General features: G+C 34.2%; 2 protein-coding genes across 6 annotated transcripts; both read right to left on the bottom strand.

Annotated features, from left to right (window-relative positions):
- Positions 1-93: 93 nt before the first annotated feature.
- LOC108995333 (probable protein phosphatase 2C 80) lies at positions 94-4,556 on the bottom strand. 5 transcript variants are annotated; one of them, XM_018970882.2, is made up of 6 exons: positions 4,425-4,554; positions 3,350-3,572; positions 2,836-3,259; positions 2,083-2,407; positions 1,095-1,244; positions 94-546 (listed from the first exon to the last, which is right to left on the bottom strand). In XM_018970882.2, exons 2-6 carry the CDS (start codon positions 3,423-3,425, stop codon positions 250-252), a joined length of 1,272 nt encoding a protein of 423 aa, XP_018826427.1. In that variant the 5' UTR covers positions 3,426-3,572; positions 4,425-4,554; the 3' UTR covers positions 94-249. The 5 variants fall into 5 exon arrangements, with proteins under 5 accessions (XP_018826427.1, XP_018826424.1, XP_018826422.1 ...); XM_018970879.2 differs by having other exon boundaries at positions 2,836-3,494; positions 4,425-4,556; XM_018970877.2 differs by having other exon boundaries at positions 2,836-3,572; positions 4,425-4,556.
- A 9,941-nt stretch (positions 4,557-14,497) lies between these two features.
- LOC108995332 (zinc finger protein GAI-ASSOCIATED FACTOR 1-like) lies at positions 14,498-17,961 on the bottom strand. The gene is made up of 4 exons (XM_018970876.2): positions 17,150-17,961; positions 16,656-17,052; positions 16,305-16,552; positions 14,498-15,772 (listed from the first exon to the last, which is right to left on the bottom strand). Exons 1-4 carry the CDS (start codon positions 17,274-17,276, stop codon positions 14,994-14,996), a joined length of 1,551 nt encoding a protein of 516 aa, XP_018826421.1. The 5' UTR covers positions 17,277-17,961; the 3' UTR covers positions 14,498-14,993.
- Between the last annotated feature and the right edge of the window lie 368 nt (positions 17,962-18,329).

Genomic DNA, 18,329 nt, shown 5'->3' on the forward strand with positions numbered 1-18,329 from the left:
TGACCAGTCCTATCCTCCACAGAGTTATTGTTAACCAGTAAAAAGTTTCCCAGTTCATATTGCATACAGTAGGTCACACGTTGGACTAGGACAGAAAATAAAAATAAAAATAAATATGCGTTGCTAATATAGTTCAAAACAGTTCAGCTCTTCAGAGGAACGAATATAAGCAAGATATCAAATACAAGTTCCCGGGAGTTTCACGGCCAAAATTTTTAAGTAATGGGCTTGGAGTTGGAGATGAGAAACTCACACACCTACAGAACTAGTTACATATGACACAACAACTGTGATGTCGTCAAGCTTGCCTCCGTAATAGCGGAACCCGGCCACTTGAGCGGCCGTAGAAAATGGTGTTGGCCGATTTCTATCGACAGCTCGCTGGCGCGCCAAAGCTGCTATCTTCTGAGCAGTTACTTGAGGTTCCAAGCCAGCTCTCACCGCATGAACAACAACAGCTGTAACCTCGTTATTATACAGGTTATCGAATAATCCATCTGTTCCAGCAATAATGACATCCCCAGCGGTGACGGGAATTGTAAATACCTGGATACATCGATCCCAGAAAGATGGTCAAGTCTGTGACACTTGAGTGTACTGATTAAGCTGCTGGTTTAATTGATGAATAATATCGGTGGGAAAATATTCAAGACATAACTTCTTTTTTTTATAAGTATATTCAAGACATACCTTTCTTAGCTTTACTTCAGGAAAAACGATATTTTCTTGTCATATCAGTAACCCAAGCTGATTTAGTTAACAATCTCTTTATTCATGGGTTCCAGAATTATGGAAGCCTAATGCTATGCAGATTTTCAGAACTCATGATCCAATTTACTTCCTTAACCAGTTAACCTCGTCTAGAATTTAATGTTGTGTCTCTGAGAGAGAGAGAGAGAGAAGGCACCAAATATTCTCCAACAATGACCATGACAGAAGCTTTATAGGGTACTGTTGTCTGTGTCACTATGGCATGTATAAGTTCTTACGTGACAGAAGTAAGCTGAAACTCTTTTTTCTCGAATATATCCGGAGCAATATGTCAGACACTAGCACAGAATGCATGCTTGCAAGGTATAGAAGAGTTAGCTGACCTGACCAGAGCTGGGTAGATCACCCCCACTGCCACTCTCCAGCTGATATGTAAAATTGAAGCCATGCTGCTGCACTGGGGATTGGAAGACAATGCATCCATCTCTAACCACTACAAATCCACTGTCTCCTAGATTAATAGCATGCAGTCCCTGCCAAAAGAATCAAACAGATTAAACCATATCGCACGTAATGAAAAATTTCTTTTTAATCTCTAGCGTAAATTTATCAAAAGGCACATAAAGATAATCAAACATGGACGGCAAGAGTTTGCTAAAGGTTTCTGTGACCCGCAACTCCATCACATATTCCATTCAGATTTTAATTGTGCCAATGCCTGCAGTCTACCACACCAGTCACAGTGATTTCATACTGCTAAAAGTTGCAACTAGGCAGCCTTTTTGCCTTAAGAGGCTTCCAATTAACAGGGAAAAAAAAGAACAGTTGGGAGTTTGCAATGATCCCAGGTGTACGAAGTAAGAAAGTTATTTGTAGTAAACAATGATTAAATTTCTCATACATGATACAACCAAGAGAAAGGGCTGCCATTTTTTCAAAAATGTCACTTGGTTGAAGACATAACCAGGAGTAACCCTCCAGAAATTCAAAGGCATGAAATCTGCTAATCTAGAAAGTATAGAAAAAGGAGGGAAGAGCCTCTGTTCCGCCACAACTGCTAAAACTTCAGTTAAGTTTATAAATTTAAGCGTACATGTAGGTATCAAGACAAGACTCGCAATGAGGTGGAGAGATATATGTGCATGTATACAAGCATAAACAAAAAATATATGTCCTAAATGTCAGAAAAAGGCCTGAGAAAGTCATATCTTTTATAATCAAAAGCATATCCCCAAACAACAATATTTATAAAACATTCCAACTTCCATAGGTATCAAAACCCAATAAAAGTGACAGGTATAGGGAACTTAAACTGGAGTACCATCCTCTGCTTAAAAGATGGTGGCTAGTGAATATGAGGAGGGAGAAAACCTCATCTGTGAGAGCAATGATACATGCTGTTGAGGAACCTTTGGCCTTTGTGCTTGAGTGGGCCTTCTCTAACACCCTGGCCGGGTCAATAGAACCCTTGGGCTCCTCCTGAATTGCAGCCACCGAATGAGACATAAGTTCACGGGCAAATAGTCCTGCATCAACACCAACATCCGCCCAGCCGCCTACACCATCTGCAACACCAATTGCTTGCTCATCTATGCAAATAAAATGAGCATCCTCTCCACCTTTCTCTTCCTTATCAGGATGTGGCAGGTAACATGATCCTGATATTAGCTTCAGGGTCCTGTCCCCCATAATAATTCTGAACAACCAAACAAGATATCCATGTAAAAACAGTGAGAAACAGCAAAAAGCAAACTCCGTTGTAAAGCTACAGAAACCCTCCTCTTTCAGACTGCTAAGCCCAATTGGCAAAGTTCGAACTCTCTCCCAGCTAATTTTGTTTTCCCTTTTGGTATTAGGAGAAGGGGGACCCACACACAGTCCAGACTACAAAAGGTGAATGATAATATTCATTTCATAGACATAGTTTGTTCCAGACCCACCAATTCTGTTTCTCAATAGAAAATAGTGATTACATGCTATAGAGGGCAACCTTAAATGGTAGCATCCATAAATCAACTAAACTGCCCAATTAAGCACAAAGCAAATGATAGACAATGGAGATCATTAATCAATCAATTAAGATGACTAGGAAAAACAAAGATTGAAGAATATGAGAGCGCATACTGGCCAGACAAAATGGTGGAATCCGCAAGCTGTTCATCACGAGAATTGCTTTCAAAAGAAACATCAGCCCCTGTAGAATAGCATGCAGAGGATGAAGTATGGACATTCTTTGAATGTGGCTCAACAAGTAAACTGGGGTCACTATTCCACCGCAAACCATCAAAACTAAAATTCCCACAGATAAGATGACTGCTGGGCTGTTTTTGCCTTCTGAAACTCAAGGTAGCTTTGCGGCATCTGCTATGGCTTCCATTGTTGTAAAAAACACCAGTAGGTTTTGAGAATTCTAATGCATTTCCGCAACTTGTGATCAATTCATCGACATAAACATCTCCCAACAAAGCTTTGGAAGTAGAAGCAGCCATAGATTTTCTCTTGCGGTCACAGCCAAGAGGAAACCGAGAAGTGCCAGAGATCAAAGAAGCTGAATATGGCAAGGAATGCAACAGCACTGAATTCCCAAACAACAAATCCCCAGGTCCAAGTAGCAAATTTATTGAATAACGCCACCCACCTCGTTGCTGAACTGTTGCCCGAGGGAAAGCAGAATAGATAGTAGTATTCAGCTTTGAGAAAATGCCAGATTGCATCTTAGCCTTGTAGATAGAATGCCCTTAAATCAATTACTCTCTCCAAGAAAATCCAACCTTGGATATCATCTAGAACATAAGATATCATTATCCCCTCACCAATTAACATATATGCAATTTATGCAAAGCCTTCGCAATTTATGAAGCCTACTATGAAAAGAGAAAACGGGGTATTACAAGGCGTGAACGGCTAAAAAGATGCAGAAACACACATAAAGGCAGAGATTGTTAAGAATACAGTACAAATAATTAAATTTACCTCTCCATAAGCTTAAACTTTGAGACAAATGATGATTTTATATAATATTTGGCTGCTCTACACTCTATCCTATTTAACTAAATATTTTACGTGTTGAGATCAATCATTGAGGGGGAATCTGGCCCACACGTAAGGGAGAGTATTATAAATATAATATAATATTATTATTGTTTTGAGATTTAAAAAAATTAAATTGTTTATTATATTTTGTGCATAAATTTGAAAAAGTCGTAATGATGAGATGAGAGGAGATGAAACCGTTTCTGTATTCAAACGAGCCTAATATGGCCAGTTCCACCTAGTTATTTAACCCAAAACAAATCCTCTGGCTTTGAAAAAATCTAGTGGCCAAAAGCTAGCTGGGACTTTGCTTTCCTTTCTCGGAATTAAAATTAAACTCAGAAAACAACAGATAGTGAACTTAAACTCAAACTCGAGAAAAAAAAAAATGGAACTCTACAACATTACTTAAACATAACCGAATTACATGGAAATAATTATTTACATAGAAACAACCGAACCCATTTTTACATTTGTTAGCTTAAACAATACCGATTCCCAGAAGCAGAAACAGCATGCCCATTAAAAAAAAAAATTGCTTAAGTATACCAAAACAAAACCTCACAATTTATGCATTTCTAGCCCTAAGTAATCGAAAAATAAACCGCTTTCAAAATCGAACCGGTATAAAAAGATTGAAGTCTGACACATGATTATCAGAATTTTTGAAAAAATCTCACCTCGTTCTGACCGAATACGATATTTGAGCCCTCCGTAGAAGATAGCTCCGAATGTGATCTATCCAGAGAAACACTCAGCTGGCTGCATAGAGAAGCTCCTCTTCCCTTCCGATTCTGCGTAAGGTCCACAACAACCTAAAAAGAGCCGCGTGGGACCAGAGGGTCATCGGTTTTGTACTTTTCTCCGATAATTTGTTGGACATAAAAGTCCCCATGAGCGCGCGCAGAAACAGGAACATAGTAACAATTAAAATCGAAATCATTTCTAGGTATATGGTAATTTAACATTTTTAAGCGCGAAAACGTTGAATCCTGGCACGTGATAAGAGGCATGTGGCTTCACCTATTTTAGTAGAATCCAGGTTCTGCCTGTCTTTTTGTTTTGCAGTTATCTATTAAATTCTGGATTTATTTTCTTAAAATAAAATTTAAAAAATAATGAATAATATTGTATTACAAAATAAAAATTAAATTGATATAAAATAGAAAAATATCCTAGCTATATATGAATTAGATAAAAATAATCTCATAAAATGATGTAACGTGATATGATTCGTTAAATTATAAATTTATTTTTACTATAAAATAGATCTAATAGATTACATAAAATCACGTTAATTTATGAGATTACTTTTATATAATCTATTTAAGATTGTAACAGTATTATAAAAATATGATATATAGTATTATCTCAAATATTATATTTTGTTATGAGTAATCCTGTCCTCCATGTGTTATAATACAGTTTTTTATTTCAACTCTAGCTTTGACACGCAAGAGTTGAACTCATATCATAATGTCGGGAAATTATGCTCACGAAACATTGTAACACTCTTAGGAGATGTTTGGATTCGAAGATGACTTGAGATGACTTGAGATGAGCTGAGATGAGTTGAGATAGATTGTGAATAATAATGAGATGAGTTGAGATGGATTGTGAATAGTAATGAGATGAGTTGTGAATAGTAATAAGATTTGTGAGTTAAAGTTACTGAATAGTAATGAATAATAGTGAGATGAGTTGAGATGAGCTGAGATGAGCTGAGATGACTTGCGAATCCAAACAAGCCCTTAACTGATAATGCTACACTAATGTTATATTCGGAAAGAATAATTATGTTTGTATCTAGGCGCAGAGAACATACATATGATATAATTTATTTAAATTTGAAATTAAAAAATTTAAATCTTACAAATTATATCATATATTAAAAGTTACGTAAAGTATGTATCCTCCACACTCGCCTACAAATAGAATTATTCATTTTAAAGTAGAACTAATCTTGAGAGAAGCTATTGTTTGGGAGCAGCTACTTTGCACATTCTATGTGGCATCATCCTAACCATCCATCTAGAGAGAAAAAATTAGTGGATTGTAATGTGTGCATTGTATGCACCACTACAGTAAATGTTATATAGTACTACTCTTTAAAATATTACTAGAAGCATGATTGTACTTTGCTTATGTGTGGTTTAGATAGTGAGTGGAGATAAGATGAAATGAAAGTTGAATAAAATATTATTTTTATTTTGATATTTAAAAAGGTTAATTTTTTTATTATATATTTTTCTAAAATTTAAAAAAAATAGTAATAATGAAATTAGTTAAGATTGTTTCAAAATCAGGCCTTAATCCACCCTTTTGTATTCACCTATTCACACCGGACGGACCAGTCTTTCGGAAAAGAGAATATAAGTTCATATTGTTTGACCCTTTGGGTTTGGAATAGAAAGAGCTAAAGCCTGCTGCGGGAACTTGGGCTTTCGGCCATATTCGAAGTCGAAGAACAAATTGCTTGTTTTCTTATTAGTTAGTGAGAGGCCCAATCATTTTAGGTTGAATAGACTTCTTACCGAAAAATAATTTGATTTTTTATTTCTTTGCCATGTACTCTTTTACTCAAATTTATTTATATAAAGGATTGCCAAATGACCTTTTTTTTTATCGATTTAGTTTCATACATTTTTTTATATTCTTAAATATTTAAAAAAAAATCCACAATAGTATTAAAAAATATTTCTTTAATTATTAAATAAATAAAAAAATAGATATTTTTCTCGAGTCTCGGTAGACTAAGTTCCGTCTGGATAGTAAAAATATTTCATCTAATCTTATCATTACAAATTTTTTAAATTTTCACATAAAATATAATAAATAATCTAACTTTTTAAAATCTTAAAATAATAATAATATTAAAAAATAATTTTCTACCAATATTTTATTTAATTTTTAATTTTTATCTCAATTCATCTTATCTCAACTCACTATCAAAATCACACCTAAACATTTTCCTTATATAAAATTCCTACAACTACTGAAAGGGCAGCTAACTAAATAGCGCAATGGACTGTTTCAAAATGTCTATTTAGAAGCATATTCATTATTAATATACCTCCAATCATTTGGATTTTTATAATAGGAAAGACCCACCAGTTCTTTTTTATTTTTTTAAGTAAAAACCCATCTGTTATTATGTTATATGTATGTAACTAAGGTAGTTTAAAAAAAAATAATCGAGCTAGCTACAAGAAACTGAAGGCGAGAGGAGAACAACACATCACAATAATAATTTCACATGCATTGTATTCGAAAGGTTCACTGTTTCGTTTTGGTTGAATTTAGTGATCGGTACTGTAACTTCAGATCTGAATAAATTGTAAGGATACGGAGAACATCAGATTGATTTTTCTTTTTTAATTTTAATTTTAGAAAATGATTTATATAATTATTTACCAGCTCTACGTATTCTTTATAAAAAAAAATATATGATTCACATGAAAAAAAAAATTTTCAATAAAATCCACTTCAAAAAAAATGTGCCGGTTTTGCAAATCTTACTATTATATCTAAGTAAGAAAAATAATATTTACAGTATTAAGGTGTTCAAGCTCTAAACATTTGTTTTTTTTATTTTAAATAAGAATATCTTATACTCTTGTAAAAAATTATTTTTTTAAAAATAAATCTTATTTTTTTATAAAAATATTTAAAATTTATATATTCTAAAACTTTACCTGTTATTACTTTTATATTTTATTTTTATCATTACGCAATCAATACAATCTGCCAACCATACAAGATTCTATATATCATTTCACGTAGAAAATGCATTAGATACACAAATTAAACAATCTCATATCACTTCATTTTATATAATAATTATAATTTTTTTAAACTTTTACATAAAATATAATAAATTAATTAATTTTTTTTAATTATAAAATAAAAATATTATATTCTATAAAAAAAATTATATTAAAAAATTATATTTTAATAATATTTTATTTAACTTTTAATTTTTACCACATCTCACCTCCAACAAAGCAATTTACACAACACTGTTACAGTCTACAGAGCAATAGATGTGTATCCGAATTTAGGATCTCAAGTGAATTAAGTCTAGATTATTTTTACAAAACGAGTTAAGATTAAAATTAAAAATTAAATAAAATATTATTAAAATATTTTTTAAAAAAATTTAAAAAATTCAATTATTTATTTTATTTTACGTATATAACTGTCATTTTCAAAGGCATTATATGTTCGCTTTGTCGTGAATAAAATGGAGAACCGTCCAAGTATGCATCTTTTGTCACGCATACTGGAAATATGATGACTTTTTAGACATCAAAAGTCTAAATTCAATAAATGGCGATTCTTGTTTTTGTGGTCCACTCCAGCTGTGGTACGACTTGGCTTCCAAAAGACTGACCGCAATAAATTCATTCTTATCTTGAATATTATATAACAGAAACAGTAAAGTATTAACTTTTCTAAAATTATGAGGAGTAAATTTTACAAACCAGTACGTCAATTAAAGTCCCTAATAATTTAATAAATTGTAATTAAATAAAGATGCTATTTAAATAAGTTTTTGGAAAAATAAATCATAGAGTTTACCATAAAAGTAATGGATTATGATTCACAGAGTTGCCAAAACTTTAGGACATTAGATGATGCTGCAAGTTTATTTGGCGAAAGTTATGATGAAGTTGGGACTGTGTAAGGAGTGGATTGATTTGGTTAAAAATTATGTGAAAACAGTGAGTTATTCTGTATTCATCAATGGGAAATCAGGAAAAAGAATATTTTCTCAAAGAGATTTGAGACAATGAGACTCTTTATCTCCTTATCTATTCATCCTCTGTGCTGAAAGTTTAAGTTCTAACCCACTCCTCCTCTCTTATCCTCCCAAACTAAAGACAATCATCAACAAACAATAAGAGATTCACTCGAATTCTTTCCCTAGCCACTGGCATTGGAAAGACAAAACATTAGCATTTTTTAACTCAAATTTGAGAGAGGAATTCAAATGAAGGATAAAGGAATTGGGGGGGTGCAATAATGAGAGGAAGCTATGAAAAGTACTTAGGGTTACCTCATATTGTGAGAATGTCTAGGTATAATACATTTAGAAACATTAAACTGGGGGTTTGGAAGAAAATCAACAATTGGAAAAACACTTTTTTGTCTACAACTGGGAAATAAATTCTGACTAAGACAGTGTTTCAAGCCATCCCAACCTACACGATAAGTGTTTTTGAACTTCCAAAAAGTCTGTGTAACGAGCTAAACAAGATGCTTGCTAAGTTTTGGAGGGGAAAAACCAGAAACCTAACAATGTACATTGGTGCTGCTGGGAGAAATTGGGAAAGCAGAAAGATAGAGGGAGTCTTAGTTTCAGGGATCTAGATTGCTTTAATTTGGTTTTACTTGCCAAACATGGGCGGAGGTTTATCCAAAACCCAAGTAGCATGGTAGCCAAGATTTTTAGAGATAAGTATTTCAGATCTTCTTCCCTTTTAGAAGTTAAACTGGGTTATAGTCAATCTCTCATATGGCGAAGTGTTTGGAATGCAATGGATTTGTTGAGAGAGGGATTGGGATGGAGGGTGGGCAATGGAAATGATATCAAGATTTGGGGGTATAAATGGTTACCTACTATTCCTTTTACTTTCAGCATTCAATCCCAAATTTCAATATTGGACAAAGAGGCAAAAGTATGTGATCATATGAAGGGTTGTGGAGAGTGGAACAAGCAGTTAATTGAAATAATCAACAAGGAAGAAGCTGAGCTAATTTGCAGCATTCCTTTAAGTAAAATGAATGTTGAAGATAAGCTGATATAGAGTTATGTTGAAAAATGACAATTTTATGTGAAGAGTGCTTACATGTTAGAGTTTGACAGAAAAATAACAATATCAGGTAAAGCCACAGGGGGAAGAGAAGTGGATAGAAGATGGAGAGGTATATGGGAACTGAAGGTTTCAGGGAAGGACAAGCTTTTTATGTGGAGAGCAGGAAATAAGATCCTAACTACTAGAAGGAATCTACTGCTCAGGAAAATTACTGATAATTCAAAATGCCCTATTTGCAAAGAGGAGGAGGAAACTGTTATGCACGTTTTATGGTAGTGCCCAGATGCAAGTTATGTATGGTCAATGTAGTACAGAAGTGAAGCAAGAATGAAGAAGATCTGCTGTCTTTGTGGGAGAAGTTACTGGGAAAGGTGGATAAAACTGAGATGGAAGAGATGGCATTTCTAATGAGGTGTTTATGACAGAGAAGAAATGAATACATTTATAAAGGATCTTTCAAAAGCCCAAGTCAAGTACTAAGAATGGCAAAGGAAGGTTTCTATGAGTTTCAATTGGCACAACAGAAAAGACGATGCTGCAAGCAAATATTAGATTGACACTTCCATACGATATTGTAAGATTTCCTCTCTGTCTTCATAATTATTGGTGCATTTTTCGTTTAAGGATGGATGTTAACAATATGGTCGAGTGACCGTCTCCTCTCACGCAGCGGCTCTTCATGGTAGTATTTTTGGAACGCTCCTTCACGACTTTCTTGACGATAAATGATTGAAAAATAAATAAATAAATATCTCCGTGGTTGACATTAAGGTCCCTTTTAAAAATTTTGATTGAATTAAAATTTTAAATTATTAAATTGATCTCAATTTAAAATATCTTTACACGTGAGAGTCTGAGACCGATAATCTTTTTCAATTTAATACATTTTTACACGCTTAATCCATAATCTTTTTCAACTTTTCATAAATATATCTAAATTCATCTTAATATTCAAACACATATAAATTCATTTAAGGTGAATCATACAAAAAAAAAATGCTACTTTATCTACTTCATTTACCTTCTGATTTTGACACTTCACGTATTTTAATTTTTTTTACTTAATAGTTAAAGAAATGATTATTAGTGTATTGATTTTTTTTATATTTTTTAAAAATATTTTAAAATGATAAAAAAAAATATAAAAAAAATTAAACTAAAGATAAAATATATGAGTGTATTATGAGTGGCAGAATAGCATTACTCGTCATACAAAACTCATTTTATTATTTTAATTTATTATTATTTATAAAAAAAAATTTATTCATTTCAACTCAATATCAAAACAGAGCATAAAAACTTACATCCACGAGTCCTGATGCCATAAAAACTTACCCCCCAGTTATATGATTATATCAACAAATATCTAACATTTTGATCCGAAGTAATAGCCGAAAAAAATAAAGCTGTAAAAATTCTTGAATTATTATTATTATTATCTATTTTCCTACAATTGAGTGATCGTAGCAAAGGCTGGTATTTATGTGAAAGATGCCAGAAAATGTGATGCATGTTCAATTATTGCTCTGGAGACCTAAGTTCCAGTTTTGAATTATAAAAAAACTTCTTGGACTGTGGATCAGTTGAAAACGTTAAATACGTAGATAGACATGACATCAATGTCAAAGCAAGTGGCACCCTACTGTCAATTAAACATTGAAATTGTGAATATTCATCAATTGGTATTAAAGCTTGGATACAGTACAAGACACGTGCTCAAATCTAGAGTTTTTTAAAGCTAAATGTTCTGTACATCGACATCGAAAAAGTGTACTGATAGTTTTTTTTTTAATTATAATTTAGATAATGAATTAAAATGAATTGAAATAAATTAAAAAATTATTTTTAATATTATTATTATTTTAAAATTTTAAAAAATTAAATTATTTATTATATTTTATATAAAAATTTTAAAAAATTATAATAATAAGATAAAATATTTTTTATATTTAAACAAGACGTTAAGCATTTGTGTATATATTTTTCAGGAATATTAGGATTACCGAGATTGGATCCCGACACATCTCAGATCATTTTTCTTTTTCATGTACTTTTTAATCTCTTTAATTATTAAAAAAATAATAATATAAACGTTTACTTAATTACTAAATAAAAAAAAAAAAAACAAATTGGTAAACCCTCTCGGGAGATTTTGTAAGTGACTTTAGCATTATTCATATTTTTTTAAGAGTAGTTTGAATTTAAAGATGAGTTGAGATGATTGGTGAATAGTATAATAAAAATTAAATTTTTTATTATATTTTATGTAGAAATTTAAAAAAATTATTTTGAGATTTGAAAAAATTAAATTGTTTATTATATTTTATGTAAAAATTTAAAAAAAATTATAATGATAAAATGAAATGAGTTAAGGTAAATTTTAAATTACCTACACATATATTTTAAAAAAATACTAAAAATAACACACAAATATTTAAAAGAAAAAAAAAACCCTTCGTACACATAATTTCGATACGAGTTCTTTCTTTTATGTATAATTACAGTGTAATCGGCTGACGTGGCACGTTAGAGTATTCTTATTAATTTGATCAAATTGAAAGATGACTTAAAAAAAAAAAAAAAAAAGACGAAAGATGACATGAAGAAGGGAAAGGAGCCCAAGCTATTAATGCAGGGTCCAGACAACGCGCTAAGGCGCTCTCTCTCTCTCTCAGACGCTATATTTCTCAGTACTTTTTTATGGTCTTCGTCCTCCTTTACAGTTGTTGCGTCGTCAAACAGTGATAGTTCCGAACCTTAGAATATAATGCAAAGGAACCATTGGAGGGAGGGAGAGAGAGAGATGTGTGATAGGTACCTGGAGTTTTGGCATTACAGCAGCTGGAGTTTTTATGTTGCTTTCTATACTATACATAAGAGAAACTCTTATTGCTATCGAATTTCATTTTTTTCTACCTCTCTCCATTTCATTATGAATAGATCAATATTCAATAAATAGATCAATATTCAATAAATATCAAAGCAATCACAGATATTATTACAAATATCAAAGCCAAATTTTAAGAAAGCAACCTAACTTGTAAGATTTAGGTTGTGTTTGGATGTTAAAGTGAGTTGAATTGAGTTGAGTTGTGATGATAAAATATTATTAGAATATTATTTTTTAATATTATTATTATTTTAAAATTTAAAAAAATTGAATTATTTATTATATTTTGTGTTGGAATTTAAAAAAATTGTAATGATAAGTTGAGATGAGTTGAGGTGAGTTTAGTAACCAAACACACCTACTCAATCTCTACAAGAATGATATTACGAAAATCCTTCCGATATTTTTATAATTTCATCATGAGCCCCAACTCAATCTCTGTATCAACAACAAATCCGAAAATCCTTGATGCCAACAAGTTCACACCAATGGACTCAATGGATACAATTCAAGAACATAGTGATCAAAAGATGAACATGGTGATGGTCTGTCTAGAGGAGAAAAAAAAATGTTTGGCTTTCAAGCTCCGTAACTCACAATGATTTTCTCTTGAGGATAAAGGGTAAACAGCTCTAACCAACATAACTACAACTTAGATTCTAACCAACATAACTACAACTCAATTGAACTAAATTTTAACGTAAGAATATGCTAACATATTCTTTTACATTAAAACCCAACAATATTTACAAATGTTAAAAATATGATAAAAATCAAGCTAATGAACCTTCATTGTTTCAATTTCTTGATTTATACCCATTACCCACACTCGGATTTAGATATTAAAAACTTAAAAGCCCCGTCACCGTGGCTTAACCAAAAAGAACTCCCTCGTTCGCTTTGTGAATTCTGCCCCGTGTTTATTTTACCTTTTTGCTTTTTATAAAAAATAAATGGCAGTCAATGTTCCAGAAATAATCTTTAGGACCTATCGAATTGAAAGATTTTTTTCTTAAATTATTTGAAGTGTGCTTGTAAAAAATTTCTTGTCGAGGGTCTGTGTATCTCATGATTAGTTGGGACATTATTTCTGAACACCCAATGCTAATAAAATAAAATAAAAATCGAAGAAACTCATTAAAACTTTAAAATATAAATTTTATCGACTAATTATTATACAAATTATAAAATATACATATGAAGTATATTCACTATATAAAAATAAGTAATTAGATTACATATAATATATACATATTTAATTATAAAAATTATATGCTTATATTATTAGCTAATGCATATATATGTATATATACATAAGTGTATGTATATATTTATCAATATATGAATTGAATTTTAATTGAGTCTACTCGAGCATAAACGAGCGGACTTTAACGAGGCTTAGTCGAATCGAGTCGAGTTTTATCGGATACGTGTCATTTACAAATCGAACTGATATCTATTTTCACGAACGAATTTTTTTTTTTTTCACAAGTCGATTTTGATTAGAGTTTAACCGAGCAAGTATTAAACGGACTATTATACAGATTGATTCATTTACAATTCTAACCACGTGACTTAACCAAAAAGAATTCCCTCCTCTATTTTGTGAATTTGCCGTGTTTATTTCACCTTTTTGCTTGTTATAAGAAATAAATGGCAGTCGATGTAACACGAACAATCTCCTTGGTGCAATCTCTAGGGACATCAAACTGGAAAAAAATTTTGAAAAATTTCTTATAAAGGACCTCTGTATCCCAAAATTAATTGAGAAGCTGTTCCTAATACTCGATGCCAATTAATAATAAAAAAAAAACTTCAAAGATTCTCATTAAGACTTTAGAATATAAATTAAAAATAAAAGTTTAGGCAAAAAAAAAAAAAAACAATTTCTATACAAAGTACAAATTAGAAGTTGTTTAAACAAAATAAAATTAGAAGTGATCGAACACAATCCGAATTTACAAACGGGGGTGTCTAAACCCACGGCTGAGGGCTCCGCTAGTTTTAAGATTTAAATATTTAAAAGATAAATAAATTCACAATATTATTAGCCAACACTTTCTTATCATTAAATTAAAAAAAAAAACTAAAAAAGAAAAAGAAAATCGGAGCGGGAGCTCCCAACGGGATCATCCCTAGCCTTTTCCTTTACAAAATGGCTACCGTCACCCCCCACAAGTACCCTCAGGCACTGCAGTAACGGGAGCCCCACATCACATCCTCTCCTGATATGGCATATGCTACGAAAAACCTTGCAAATTCAGAGCATCGGTATATAGTATACTACGAAAAACCGACCCCGGCATCCGAGGAAATAAAGGGTCTCCGGCCATCGTCTAGCTCATCCACGAATCTCTGCAGCCTCCACTCTAAAGGCAGCAGAACAGTAAAAAATACCCCAACTGCCGGTGGCCTAAATGCTTGAGCCTTCCTAAGGGCAAAATATCAAATTGCCCAAGACCGGATGGGCACTCTTAACATGTAGTACCCTTTCTCCATATCAGCAGAGAAATACATTGTAACACTCCCTTTCAAATGGGTCATGAGCTCCTCCTTCCAACGTCTTTGGCGGAGAACTCTGCGCCTCCATAGGATGCTGCTGCTGCCGTTGCTGTGGCCACATCGAGGCCATCGCCAATAGATGTGATTAGAGCCGACAGGCCACTGCTGGGGCTGCCTCCACCAGCGGCCATTCCCAACCCCAGAAAATCGAGGGTAGTTTGCTTAGGACCAAACATTGAAGGAGTTCCCATCATTAATTCTTTCAATCCTGAGCTACCATCACAATGCCCAAGTCCAAGTCCCGCAGGAACTGAGGAACTCTCCGTCTCTACTTGCCGCTGACTCCAGTGCAAACCATCTTGCTGCCCAGATGAAGATGATGAAGAAACTATACCAAATCCACGAAGCAACGATGCATTTGTTGCGGAAGCCCCCATTTGTGCAGCTTTCTGTAGGAGTGCGGTGGCAGACATGGCTGGTTGTGGTGGCGGTGCATATTGCCGAAGCTCTTGCCCGGCAGTCCCAAACAACGATGACCCATGATTGGTGGCGAGGCAGAGAGAAATGGTTTCTGTAGAGGAAGGCCGTGTAATGTCTGTTGGGGGATCAGGACGTGCCATAGCACGTATTAGGTCTGTAAAGACAGGAGGTTGAGGATTTTGCAAGCTTGCTGATGCAGTTGAGGAAGCAAATAAGCTTGCGAATACACTACAACTTGTATTGCCATTGCTGCTCGAGCTTGTGGTGCTGCTACAGTTCCCATTCAAGCCTGTCGTGACCGGTGCTTCTACTATATGCGGGGGCTTTTCCGGCAACTCTATATAAAAAAAAAAAGCCAAAAGATGAAAGAGAATGCAAAAGGGTTTAATTAAAAACCGAGATAGACATGGAAAGTTAAAAGGTTTTCTTTATGAAGAACTTTAGAAGAAAAGGGAGAATCAATAATGGTTTCCTTTCTCTAAACCCTCTCTAAATCCACTTCCCTCAACCCCCAACCCCCTCTTTTCAACCTTTGAAGCACTTGGGTTGCTTTATAAAATATTTCACGAATTGAATCTCAATAGTTCGGAGGAAATCAAATAAGTTTGTTCTTTTCATTAAGTATTTTATCAGCTCTCCAAATATCAGATTGACTACTCAATTGGTCAACTGTCATACAAATCAAGACGACATCAAAGATTAGTAACAGACAAAATAGCTAAACTCCCAAGTCCAAGATCTAAACAGAGAGAAACATTGGGGGGGAGGGGGGGGGGACTTATATTTGTCATTTATTAAGACCAAATACACACATCCGACAAAAGCCAACAGAAAAGACTGAAAAATTTCCAAATTTAGGTGATATTTACCAGGACTCTTGTTCGATAAAACAGGGGATATCAGACCAGTCGTCCGTGGCGGAGCTGGCGGAGATGGAGATGGAGGTGGAGGTGGAGATGGAGATGGAGCTGGCGCTGGCGGACATGAATCAACTGGCTGAGTATTTGGGTCTGGCTCCGAATTTGAATTCACTAATGCCGGAGTCTGAGTCTGAGCTCTGGCGCTCTCCTCTGCCAACGCATCGCAGAACGCCCGATGGGTGATAAAGCTATCCCTCCTTCAAAGAATAAAAAACCAAACCAAGTTTAACAAAATAAACGCAACAATTGCACTAACAAATGGGTTCAAACAAAAATCAAACACTTGAGCCAAAAAAAAACCTTGAAAACAAAGTCCCGCAATCGCATTTGTACTCCCTAGTGCCACAAATCTTGGAATGGGCTTTCCAATCGGACTGCACCGCGTATTTCTTCGAGCACTTATCGCATTTCCACTTCTTCTCACCGTGTTTACGACAGAAATGCTTCTTAATCCCTGTGAGATCGCCCAGAGCTCGCGACGGGTTGTGATGCACGCACGACGGTTCGGGACATACATAAACCCTCTTCTTCACCTCCTTACTCGACCTCTGCCGGAGCTTCCACGGAAGGTTGTGTCCTCGCCGATGGAGCTGCAGATTTTGATCCCTCTGAAACCCTTTGTTGCAAATTTCGCACACAAATCGGTTCGTGGCCAACAGGGTCTTCGGAGACAGAGCAATCACCTCCGCGTCTGGATCTGTAAAGCCCCACCCAAATTAAAGCAAATTATTACAAAGAAACTACGTAATAATAGAATTTCAAAAAACTCATACGGATGGAATTCTTATCAGTACCGGGCATTCCAGGAAGGTTTCGCTTTTTCTTAGCACTGGGCTTCGGAGGTTGAGTACTCTGATTTCCAGATGAAGACACGCTGGCTTCTCCGGAAACAATAGAGGAGTTATCTAAGTCGACCTGCATGGATACTGAGAAATTTTTTGCTTGTTTTTTTTTTCTCTCTTTCTCTCTCTGGAACTGAGCCACGGGATAAAGGACAAAATTGAAAAAAACACTCGAGGTATTTATCTCAGATTTCGAAAGAAGGTTTTGGAGACAATGTTTTAGGGCTTCCTTCTCTGGTCGTTTGCTTTCTCATCTACCAGTCAATCGTCTTTTTTTCCCCTTTACTCACCTACCGGCTCTGACGGGTGTTTGACCAAAATTAACAGGACCCGAAGGAACCTCAATGATTAAACCCAATGCCTGAAACAAAGAGCTTTCTGTCAGCCCAGAACAAAGTAAGTGAAACACAGACTAAACACAATCAACACCGGAAAATTGATCTCCGGCAACTGAACTGCCTGATCCAACGGTCACAAAATGAATAAAATTTTCAACTCTTCTGATCTTAGCAAACAAACAAAGTGGAAGCACTTCAGCGAATATGTATCAGGGCTCGCAACCTTTCGGATGAATCAATAAACAATCCGAGATTTGAGAGAAAATAGACAAGGATCAGACACGGTCTGTTTTTTTATAAGGCGGCTAAGGAAGGACAGAGAAAACTACAAAGGATGAGAGATCTTGTACAAGTCTACGCAAGTGAGAGAGAGAGAGGGGATGGTAAAGTCTTCGGTCTGTGCTCTTTTTTCAAACTTTTCAGACTGGAGAAATGATTAACTACGGAAGTGGCTTTTAACACGAGAATTTAACGAAGATCATTTTTATTAAAAGATATATCCACACTAATTTATGAATTTATTACAATACCTGTGATTTAGCACTTTTTTTCTTTTATATATATATAAATGATGTGTATTTAAAGAAGATTGGCAGGCCTTGGGAGCAGTAACATCTTGACCACCAAGTTTCTAATCTTCGACCAAGGTAGGATTAAACTATGCGATTTTCTAGGCCACGGTACTTGGGCACGTTGCCGGAGTTCATCCAACTGGCTGTCACTGTTCGGTGTTTGTCGTGTAGCGAAGTGTTCGACTGCGAATTGTGATAAGGTCTCGTTTGTATTCGTAATTC

This window comes from Juglans regia, chromosome 7 (genome assembly GCF_001411555.2).
Source record: "Juglans regia cultivar Chandler chromosome 7, Walnut 2.0, whole genome shotgun sequence".
Lineage (NCBI taxonomy): Eukaryota > Viridiplantae > Streptophyta > Magnoliopsida > Fagales > Juglandaceae > Juglans > Juglans regia.